Here is a 12171-nt window from a genome sequence, read left to right as displayed (position 1 = left end):
TAGTAGAGCAATTTCTAAACGATAAAGGATTCCACAAGGATAAAGTAGTATTAGCTCAAGTTGCAGGTGATGCAACTTTGGCCTGTAATAGATCTATGTTGTTTACGATTATATATCACTAGCTCAGCCATTATATTTATATCTTCTTAGTTATCTAGTACTTTCCTGGTCAGAAAATTTCTCTCTTCAACCCTCTAGTTACATTTCTATCTACATTATTCTTGGTGTATTTCATTGTATCAAATTTGTTGAAAAGATTGATACTATCCATCAAGAATACCTGTATCTTCCCATCTTGTAACTTCATCATGCCTCTCTATTTTCATATGTACCACCCATTTGTTGTTGTTGTCTTTAATTTCAAAGGAGACAGGACCTCTTTCTAGAGACCACACCTTTTCTGTGTACTAAATACTAATAAGCTAACTGAAGTCCCAAACACCACCAGTATCATGACCTGTCCACTTTTCTTTCTAATGAGGATAAGGTCTCCCCATCTTGGAACAGCTTTTGATTGACTCATTTTTCTCCTTTTGAACCTTTCTATGTCACTGCAGAACTTTTCAAGCATATGAGGGCCTATAACTGATAACCATGATAACCATGTTTTCTTTTGATGCAAGAGTGAGTGTGATGTAGCATATCAAACTCTCAGCCTAAAAAATCATGACAAGATAATTTCAGATTGTGATAAATGCTGTGAAGGAAATAAACAGAATAATGTAAGAGTAATTGGAGGAGAAGGAGTTGGCTTTGTATAAGCAGTAATTTTAAATAAAAATTTTGTCTGAGAAAAAATTTCAAGGTCTTGATCTCTGGATGAGAAAATTGAAGATGAGAAAGCATAAATAATTAAGTTAATTATTTGCAAATGTTTTATTTTAAACTGTTCATTGTATAATTTTGATTATATCATTTGAATTTTAAAGTCTTACTTTAAGGTAAAATTTATTTTCTAATAGTCATCGTTAGATTTCAGAAGTCTTATATATCTGTTTTTCTTACAGTTAAATGAAGAAAAATAACCTTCACTAGGACATTATATTTATCTCATTGTTGATTCAGCGTATATGTATTGAATGCTTACCATATGCCAGGCACGCTACTAGGCACTGGGGATAAACAGAAATAAACCAGACACAGCTCTTTCCCTCAATAAACCCCACTGAGGCAGTTTTTAGGGGTAACAGCTGATTTAAATTTATCATCGACTTTGAAATACATTCACTGTGTCCGTTACAATAGAAAGTTCCTCACTAGTTTTAAGAAGGTATTTTAAGAACATATAATACAGCATTTAAAAGTGGTTTTATTTTATCAAATGGAGTTTTTATTCCGAATAGAAAGTGAACATAGGCAGAAAAAAAAAAAAACGTGAATCAATCTGTTACAGTAATAACTGAACAGGGGACAGATCACTTCATTTATGGTTGAGTCTTGGGAAAACGTCACTTAGGAGTCAGAACGTATATTCAGTGTTAAGGAATAAGTCTGATTCAGTGGAGAATAGAATGAAAGCTAATTTGGTGTGGGAGGGGAGCATTGATCACAGAGATGGGATTAAATACCAAGGTATACTTAAAGGACCTGGATAAATAGGCGTGACTGGAGTAGAAGGTTTGTATTGGTAAACAGTAAAAGATAAAGCAAAGTCATGCAGTAGAAAAAAAGATTTTGGTTGTACCATAATAGTAATGTGGTCCTAAAATCCTCAGTTCACTTGCAGTCTATTTTACTGTTTCTTCTATAAAGGGATTATCACAGTGTGCAGTTTGCAGTTGTATCATGATTCTCAATAAATCTTTGTTTACACCCCTAAATGTGTTCTATAGATACTGAGGCCAGAGTCATTAGCCCTCCTCAGGTTAAAATGATCTTTTGTTTTTCAGTTACTTACACGCCAAGTCAATCATCCACAGAGACCTCAAGAGTAATAGTATCCTTCCTGAACTTGTCTGCGAAGTTTGAAAACATCCTGACCTTTTCTCCTGCATTTTATCTTCACATTATGTAAAGCCAGCTTTCATGCTGAGCTCAACAATACACTGTAAAGGGGAGCGATAACTGGGTTTGCACAAGAGGGTAGTGGTACATGGTACTACAGCCTGTTTTTGGTGTTTGAACAGCTAACCATTGCAAAAAAAACCTATTAAGTCCTTATGATAGTAGGACTGTGATTGCTTGTTTATGTCCTGTAAGCACTATAACATGCATAGTTTTGTGGCTATCTACTAGCTTCTTTCAGTGCCCTGACCTTGTTCAGTGGTCGTTGAGATGTAATTGATGGCTCTACATTATATAACAATGAGGTGAGGCAAACATAACGTTTCTTCTTCCTCCATAAGCCCGATTCAGATCCGATCTGCCAGGTGCCTCAATGCCAGTGAAGAGCTTTATAGCCTTCCTAGCAGTGCCAGAAGGATATTTGGGCCTCTTTTAGTAAAATCCAATGGGGAAGTCTCAAGGTCCCCCACAAATGTAGGAAAACAGCTTACCTCATTTTACCATGTTTGAGGCACCAAAAATCCTAAAAGCAGGTCACACAGTTCAAATAACACTATTTTTAAAGCATACTTATTAACTTTAAAAGGAAATGTGAAGTACTATACTTCGTTTTAAAGAATATCATAATAAAGAATTGTGGAAATTATATCTCATACCTAAAATCTTCATAATGCTTGCTTTGATAGGAAAATGAGACCTGTTGTTTTCCTTTACTTAACTACACCTCAGATATTTTTCTTCATGAAGACCTCACAGTAAAAATAGGTGATTTTGGTCTAGCCACAGTGAAATCTCGATGGAGTGGGTCCCATCAGTTTGAACAGTTGTCTGGATCCATTTTGTGGATGGTAAGAATTGAGGCTATTTCTGCATTAATTAAATTTTTGGCCCCTGAGATGCTGTTATTAGAAAGTCATTGAAGATTTCAACTATAGTGTTCTCATAGTTCTCAGTATACACAAAAACCAATGTTGATCTTATTTTGTTATAAATAGATTTTAATTTTATTTTTAGGAAGAATATTATGGAACCAGCTTCAATATATCTTAAACAAAAGAATGTATCTTTTATAAGCACTGCTTAAGTTTTATTCAGAATTGTCTAAAATATTTTGTGCTTAGAATGTTCTGTGTATGTTGTTTCAAAAAAGAAGTATGCAATTTAAAATAGGTGTGATCTGCAGCCATTATTAAGGTTTCAATAAAAGAACTACTCTTTTTAAGAACAAGAGACTGTTTCACAATCTTATTTAAGCCTAAATTGGAAAGTTACTTTCTTTAGACTAGAAAGAATGGTATAATTATGGGCAGCTGGGAAAAGAAAAAGAAAAATGAAAGGTAGATTTTAAACACTGTCAGCCTTGTGTGCCCTGCATAGCTCCTTGTTCTTTCTTTATTCCTATTTCTGCTTTGTGGAAAAGAAGAGAGAGAAATTATAAGAAGAGGGAACTAAAACTTTTGTTCAGTTCCTTTCAGCATGCTGTGAAAAGGGTGGTCATAGGTCTTTTCTTAAGCCAGCTCTTCTCAGGAGGGTCCTTAAGACCCTTTAAGGTTTCCCAAGGTCGTCCTGTGTGAGACTAGCTTTTTCTTCATACTGTTCAACACATCACAACAGATTGAATGCATAAGTGAGTATGTGACCGGAGCTGGCTGCTGTTAAACCAGTGAAAAAGAACTACAGGGACTTCCCTGGCAGTCCAGTGGTTAAGGCTCCATGCTCTACTCCAGGGGTCACAGGTTCAGTCCCCGGTGGGGGAACCAAGATCCTGCATGCCTTGTGGCATGGCAAGGAAAAAAAATGGCAGTAGTATTCTTCTCACTAAACTGTTTTTGAAAATCTAGTTTTCATTTTTTTTTTTTTTAAGGGTAATCTGTCTTAACGGCTAATGGTTGTTTTATAATTTAATAAATATTTTAACAGTTCCTCAGTTAAGTTTTAATATGCTCAGTATCCATAGGTATAATCCACATAAACAGATGCTTCTTGGGGTCCTCCATAATTTTTAAGACTGAAAAAATCCTGGGACCAAAAAGTTTGAGAACCTGTGCTCCAAGTTGAATACAGGATGTTCCAAAACTGTTAGTGCAGTTTTAAGTTTTGAATAACTGAATCTGCAGTAAAACTTTAGGATACCTGCTGGAAAAAGCACAACTGCAAGGGCTTTCAAAGCTACATTTGCCTGAATTCCCTGAACTTATCTGTAGCAGTTCTAAGAAGAGGATTCTGAATTAGTCAAGATAAGCCTGGGGTTAAATTTGGCTATGATTTCTTATAATCACTGGCATTAGAGTGAGTGGCAAGGTGGAAGGGGGTTGGCCTTGGACTTGGAGTCCAGAGGTCTGCACTCTCGTACTTTTGACTCTTAACCTGCCTGTTTCTTGACCTCCTCCAGGTCTTTCCATCTTTAACACTGGGTTGAACCAATGGATTTTGAATGCCTTTTCTGGGATTTAATAATTAGAGCTAGCTATATTTTTCTTTAATATATATTTGCTTTAATAAATAATTATAAACAAACTAATCATTGTAATCTGGATCTCAGACACCTTTAAGTCATACACCTTGTAACAAAGATAACAGTGTATCCTGGGAGAAGGTGAAATTGCAAAATCTACAATTATAAAGAAACAGTTGATACATGTTTTAAAGGTGTGTTTATTTTAACTAGTGTGGGAAAGTTAGGCTCAGTCAAGTCTCCAGGTTTGTCCTTTTCCAAAAACCTTAGATTATACAGTTTATAGACTATTATACATTGTTTTATATTTTCTTTTAATTTCTTTTTTGTTAATACCTGGGGAGATGGGTTCATCCTTTATTCCACCAAGCTGAGTTTTAAGACGAGAGATTAGTCAGTAGTACACTTAATTGTTGAGTAAAATCCTTTTGCGTTGATCCTGCCTTCATAAATAGGAACATCCATAGACTAGGAGAGAAGAACTTGGTCAGAACCAAAGGTTAGGTAAGTCCCTGAATTATTTACAGTGGTATTCTCAATCTTTATTTTTATCTTAAATAAGAAAACCTTTTGTGAAAATCTTTATGTTACTAAATTAATTGAGGATAAATCATGCATTTCTTATAAATAGATCACATATGACTTTTCATCAAACCGTCTACCAACAGCAGTGAAGTAAAAGTAAAAATTTGAGAAGGCAGTTCTTCAACTGTTCCTCACAAAATTGCATCCTGGCTTTGAAAATTATGTCTGTATCATAACCAGCCTCTTAATAATCTGGCTTGTTCATTACATCACAATTGTGTGGGGTTTATTTTACACTATACTACCAAGAACAGTTATCAAGAAAATACATGACAAAACCAAGGAGATGTAACCTTCACCACACCCCCACCACACCCCATCCTTGACTTGCATCTGGGTCTCCCATACATCTTTCCTCAGTGGTTCTCAACCTTGGTGGACATTAAAGTCATCTGCGGAGCTATAAAAACTAGCAGTTGAAGCTGTTCCCATCCCTAGACTCTGATGGTGTATTACTGAGCTAGTATGTAGTCCGGATGTTGAGAGGTGAAAGGCTGTTTTGCAGGTAAGACTGAAAGTGCTGTCACTCTTATAAGACAGTCTGCCCTGCCTTACCCTGACCACTGACTGGGAATCTTGTTCCAGGTCTTTGGGCCATTTTCGCAGCTTGTCCTGGTTTTGGTATCAGACTCATGTTTTCACAAAGTCTTGTTACCCTGCAGTTTCTCTAATTTCTTCCCGATGAAACAGTCCAGAAGATGCAAGGTGAAGGAACTCTTTAAAACCAATATTTAATCAACCATTTATTATATTACATGTAAATGGCTAATAAGGAATCTAGTTGTAGACTATAGTAACTGGAATGTGTGAAAATATAGCAAATATGATTAGGTCTATATCTTTGCCCAAGAAGCAGCAGCCAAAAGAATCTTAATACCACTTTCTATTAAATCGACCTACTGTCTGTTGGTTTTGTTAATAAAGCATCCATGGCATAATTATACTTCTTTTGGAGACAGGAAAGGCATTTGAATGTATCAGTCTTGAAATTTTACCATGATTGTCTAAGGTGTGCTGAGATGAGGAGATTCATTTGTACCAATGGGAAAACTTAAATTCTCAAGGCGATTACCATAGTGGTTATGCTACTTCCAAACATCTCATAATGACAGGTCTAGGGTTTCTTTCCTGAGTCAGTAATGAAAAGTGGGAACTCACTCTTAATAGGAAAAGTAATGGGAAAAATTCAAATGGCAGTGATGGTATTTTGTGTAGAAAGAGGGAACCTGTTAAAATTTTTTAAATCTTAATAATGTATATGGAATCTCAGTACTGCTTCTCTCAGAGTTTACAGAGCATTTATTTTTTGTTTATCTTTGATAATCAGTTTTCTTTCCTTGGCCATAAATAAAGAGAATTGATTACATATTATACATAGGTTATTTAATGATAAAAACATTGTTCTGGTTATTTAATGATAAAAACATTGTTCTGGTTATTTAATGATAAAAACATTGTTCTGAGAATTATAATAATTTGGTTTTCAGTCTTTATTTGGTTTATGTGAATAATAAACAAGAATATTTTTCTTTTTATGTTCTACCAGGCACCAGAAGTAATCAGAATGCAAGATAAAAACCCATATAGCTTTCAGTCAGATGTATATGCATTTGGGATTGTTCTGTATGAATTGATGACCGGACAGTTACCTTATTCAAATATCAACAACAGGGACCAGGTAAATATTCACCATTTCTTGGGGTTCATTTTATTATTTGTCGAGAGGCTCCAATTCATTGTAGCAAAGAAGTAAGTCTTGGATCCCAGATAAGCATGAAGGATAGAACTCTTGATCTTGGTTCCAGGTTTAGAATCTTTTGTTCAGTACTTTTGACAGTAATGGCAGCGTGTAAGACCTTTCCTTGAAATACCGTACTTCAGTGTTGTAGTGGAGTGAACCTCCTGCTCTGCTGACTAGAAACTAGAGACACAGTGCTGGCTCTGGCTCCTGCCTCGTGACCCCGGCACTGGGCTGTAGCATCTGGGCTCAGGCCTTTTACTCTCACAGACTGTCTGTGCAGGTCTGAGCAGGTGCTCAGCTGTGAACTTCTTGATACCAAGTCCTTTTAAAATGACTAAAATTCCTCCCTACTTTTTAGATTTTTAAAGCTAGATAAATGAAAGGACTGTTATATCATGCTTTCATTTTTCTGTGATAAGAATTCAAATAGGAGGGGATTTTTTACTTCTCTCTTCCTAAGCTCCTGCTCTCTCTTCCTTGTCTTCCAAAGTGTCAGCATAGCCTTGTTCAGCTCTTTGTAATTTTGATCCCAGCCATGTTAAATTCACCTAGGCTTTTAACACTGGCCAAGAAAAATGAATTTTCTTTACTGAAATTACCTCATATACCTCAACATTTTAAAAGAGTGTGTGTGTGTGTGTGTGTGTGTGTGTGTGTGTGTGTGTGTGTGGAGAGAGATTGCAGCAGTTACACTGTTAATATATTAGAGAACAATAGTTGAGCATATAAACTGGGATTAAAATAGTATTTATACTGTGATTTGCATGTGAATCACCAGAATAATTTGTTTTAAAAATGAAGATGCTGGAGCAGATGCTGATTCAGTGGGGTGGGGTCCAGGCATCAGCATTTTAATGGGTTTGCTGGGCGTTTCTAACACACACGGAGAGTCACCAGTGTAAAGAGTCTTTTTAAAAGCATGAATGTTGTATGTGTTTGATCATAACCTCCCAACCTAATGAAATGATAGTTTTTAATGTATAATGCTTCCTTTAGTAGTTTTTTGGTCAGCAGTTCAACTGTCAGTCTTTTTGGTAATACTGAAGCTTTCTAAAGATACTGGGTAGCTTTCTCACTAAGAATTTTTGACTATCATGTAATATCAGAGAAGTAATCTAAATTGTCATATGCTTGTGTATACTTTTAATAAGTATGACCCTAACTCAACAATGGCCTTGATACTCTATCTTGAGGATTTTTTAAATTGGCTACATTTCCACCTAAGTCAGTCTAAAACTATTTTTTTTATTGTTGTTTGGTCTAACTACTTCATAGCTTTAAAATGTTGAATTATAGCTCTAAGTTTTAAAAAGAAATCTATGACCTGGCTTCTGATGACCTGATTCTTTTAAGCCTCCATGAAACTTAGATTCAGAGTGGGCTAAAATAGAAGCTAAAGAACATAATTGAAACATTGCACTTACTGTCCTTGTGACAGATTCTAGATCACTGAGATGATTGACTCGATGATGGCATTCTGAGGAGCAAGATTGCCTCTAATTTACCAGCTTCATGTACCCTGCCTCTTACAGTCTTATTAACTCAGCCATCCAGCATAATACCCTGTGCCATGTTCAGTTTTCCTAGCCATGCTGTTCTTCTAGATGAATTATGAGGGAATTTTAATTTAGTTTTAGTTGATTTATCATAGAGACAAAAAATAATAAAAAAATTATGAACCAAAGATTTGGATGAAATCCGTTTGTCAGTGAATAAGTTTGTTTTAATAAAATAATAAAGTTATATTATGGAAATAAGTAGTAGTGTCTCCAAAATACGGAAAAAACATCCCAGAGTTCTGCACTCATCCACTTCTTGGCATTTTAGGTGCTTTGTCCTCCATGGGAGTGTAATAAATGCTGTGCAAGGGCTTACTTCCCATGAGAGAAGTGAGTGACCAACAGAAGGGTAAGGCCTTTACTAGTTAATTCTTTCTGGTAGTATAGTTAGAGCCTTCTGGAATTTGCCAGTCTGAAACCAAGTGTTTGATGAAGAAAAAAGGATATGAAAGAATTGTGTTCTCTTCCCACCATCCCCATTCTACTTCATTACTTCCTAGTCTGCTTTCTTTAAGTGGTGCTTTTCATGGAACTCCCTCTTTTGAATCAGATACTCTAGTCATCCTCAGTGAAGTAACCCCAGGTAGTGTTGCATCCATCTCCTTGATTTGATTTTTCTTTCTGTCTTTCTCATACTTTAATTTCTCTGGCTCTCAGATTGGACTTCTGTTTGAAAATCTAGGAATAATCTTTATTTTTTCCATGGGAGATGGTACAGCTGCTTCTTTACTGTGTAATATAGGCCCATCCCCCCATATTCTCACCCCTCAGAAGTCTGAGGTGGCAGGTTTTGCCTGTAAATTCAAGATAGGACAGGTCAAACAGCCTGATGTGATGGCAGATGTTGGACTCACAACCTGCATGACCTGGCCACTGTACCTCTTTAGGTATCTTTTTTTTTTTTCCAATTATTAAAAATAAGAGATTGAACTAAAGAATTCCTTAAAGTTAACAAAGATCGGATTCTTTCCTAAACAGGCCCCTTAACTCCTTGAGGAATGACCATCCCTATATGACTTTGCTGAGTAGCATGCCTTTTTATTTCACTTACCCAAGTGCCAAAAGTCTGAGAAATTGCTTTGTCCTTTCCCCTCTCTTTATCATTCTGTTTTGCTGTCTAGTCAACCTATTCTTACCTCTTGTAGTTCAGCGTCGCTACTAAATTGGGATTAATAATGTGCTCAGTTAAGCTAGGTATAGTGACTTTTTTTTCTCTCGGAGCAGAAGTGCTGTGTCATCTTAGAAGAAAATAACAGATAATGTTTATATTTCACATGAATTCCAGTTATTACTGCTCTATAACCAACCACCTAAAATGTAGTGACTTAAACGATAAATCTGCAGTGTGGGCTTCTCTCAGTGTGGAAGGTTTATCTCTATTTCACATGGTATTGGCTGTGTCACTTCCAAAATAGCTCATTTGCATACATGAGAAGGTGTGACCAGTTAACCAGTTAGCTGTCAGCCGGAAGCTTAGTCATGGCCAAGGGCCAGGGGCCTCAGTTCTTGTCAACATAGGTCTTTCTATGAGGACTTTTTCACAGGAAGCTTGGACTTTCTCACAGTATGGTGGCTGGGTTCTAAGCTGCAAGATCTAAAGGAGACAGGAAATGACAATTACCAGGGAATGATAACAAGTATATTCTTGTTGTTGTTGTTTAGTTGCTAAGTCATGTCCAACTCTTTTGTGACCCCATGGACTGTAGCCTGCCAGTCTCCTCTGTCCATGGCATTTCCCAGGCAAGGATACTGGAGTGGGTTGCCATCTCCTCCCGGGGATCTTTGCGACCCAGAGATTGAACCTAAGTCTCCTGAATTGGCAGGTGGATTCTTTACCACTGAGTCTTCAGGGAAGCCAATAAGTTATCAACATGCAAACTAGTTTATTTTAATTAAAAAATTTGTGATACCTACTGTATGGGATTTAGAGCGATACAAAGAGCCTGTGTGAGTAAAACACAGGCTGTGCTCTCAGGGGAGTTCAGTTCTGTTGAGGCAGTGCAGGAGGTGATGTTGAGGATTAAAAAATTTGTGATACCTACTGTATGGGATTTAGAGCGATACAAAGAGTATACAAAGAGCCTGTGTGAGTAAAACACAGGCTGTGCTCTCAGGGGAGTTCACAGTTCTGTTGAGGCAGTGCAGGAGGTGATATTGAGGATGAGCAGATGTGTGCTCCAACAAAACAGGAGTGAATGGAGGGCAGGGATACCAGGAGTGCAAGTATAGGTGTGTAGACTGAGGATGAAAGTAACCAGTCCCAGAATTTCAAACCAAGCTGTTGATTTTGTAGTATAAGTGCCAGTTTAATTTCCTATCCATAAATTACATCCAGGAAAGACCTTCCCTTCAAAGTTTAAATCATTGCAAAGAACGTAATTTTCAGTGTATTATATTGACATTTCCAAAAAATGCGATTATATAACTTTTAAATGTACCAATTAAAATCTGAGTCATACTTTATTTTGATACTTACCATCATTACTTGTTTAAAAAATATAAAACCTCTTCATTAATTTTTATAAGTTTCGGAACTTCCATGGCCATCCAGTGGTTAAAACTCTGTGCTCCCACTGCACGAAACACAGGTTCTATCCCTGGTTGGGGAACTAAGATCTGCACAATGCAGCCAAAATATGTGTGTATGTGTGTGTGTGTGTGTGTGTGTGTGTGTGTGTGTATGTATGTGTATATATATGTATGTATGTATATACATACAAAACATGTATGAATGAATATTATATATATATAAATTTCTGCAAGTTTTACTTGGCTCTTTTTTTGCCTTTAAACTAGTGAATATTTGTATTTTTCTTTCTCCAATGAATTTTTTTCCTAACGTAACATATTTTTATGCTTTAAAACCTCTTATTGATCACTCAAATTATATCTCTGCAACAAAAAATATGGATTTTAATTTAGAATTTTTTTTAAAAGTTGCCAGTGACCTTAGGCTCTGTTAACTTTTTAAATTCCAAATTGTCTATTAACAATTATTAATATATACCTGATGAAAATAACATACAGGTTTTGATATATAGAAACAGGTAAAATTTTATTGGAAATGTGTATTTTAATGAACAACATGGGATTTTATTTTCTCTTCATCCATATATTTGTGAAAAATAAGACTTTTGCTAGAATAAGCAGGGACTTAACATCAGTCCTTTTTCTAGTTTTATTTTTAAAGAAGTGCTGAGAAATATTGTTCAAATAAATATTAATAAGAGTATGGGAAAATCAGAAGTTTTGTTACAACTGTATGCAGAGCTCAGCAGACCACCCTCAGGTTCAGTAACTCATTAAGTCTTACAGAACTCACTGGAAGTTGTTAATACTCAGATGATGGTTTATTAAAACAAAGGGATACAGGTTAAAATGAGCCACAGGAAGAGGCGCATAGGGCAGAATCCAGGAGAGTGTCACAAATGGAGCTTCCAGTTGTCCTCTTCCAGTGCAGTTGTGGCCAGTACTAAGTTCTGGCAGCCACGTGTGACAGCATGCAGAAAGTATTGCCAGCCAGGGAAACTTGCTAGAGTCTTGGAGGCCAGAGTCATTCACAGGCCTCAGTCACATAGATACAGTTGGCCACCTTAGTTTTTAGCCCCTGCAGAGGTCAAACTGATATCATATAACTTAAAGCCCTCTGTGCTGCTGCTGCTGCTAAGTCTCTTCAGTCATGTCCGACTCTCTGCGACCCCATAGACGGCAGCCCACCAGGCTCCTCCGTACCTGGGATTCTCCAGGCAAGAACACTGGAGTGGGTTGCCAAAGCCCTCTCAGTAAATCACAATGATAGAATAAGACTGTCTGACATGATCTTAGAC

General features: G+C 36.6%; 1 protein-coding gene across 9 annotated transcripts in view; it reads left to right on the top strand.

The window, feature by feature from the left end:
• Window positions 1-12171, top strand: part of BRAF (B-Raf proto-oncogene, serine/threonine kinase) — a 165713-nt gene that overhangs the window by 133420 nt on the left and 20122 nt on the right. For 7 of the 9 annotated variants that reach the window (XM_055591107.1, XM_055591098.1, XM_055591099.1 and 4 more), the window contains 3 exons: window positions 1890-1936; window positions 2734-2852; window positions 6591-6722. In XM_055591107.1, the coding sequence (XP_055447082.1) occupies window positions 1890-1936; window positions 2734-2852; window positions 6591-6722 (298 nt within the window). Of the gene's footprint in view, window positions 1-1889; window positions 1937-2733; window positions 2853-6590; window positions 6723-8612; window positions 8694-12171 lie in introns of all 9 variants that reach the window. The other 2 variants (XM_055591105.1, XM_055591104.1) reach the window with 1 other exon arrangement.

Source organism: Bubalus kerabau, chromosome 8 (genome assembly GCF_029407905.1).
Source record: "Bubalus kerabau isolate K-KA32 ecotype Philippines breed swamp buffalo chromosome 8, PCC_UOA_SB_1v2, whole genome shotgun sequence".
In the NCBI taxonomy this organism is placed as follows: Eukaryota; Metazoa; Chordata; class Mammalia; order Artiodactyla; family Bovidae; genus Bubalus; species Bubalus kerabau.
The sequence above is the reverse complement of the archived record's forward strand: the minus strand, read 5'-3'. Positions and strand labels throughout refer to the sequence as shown.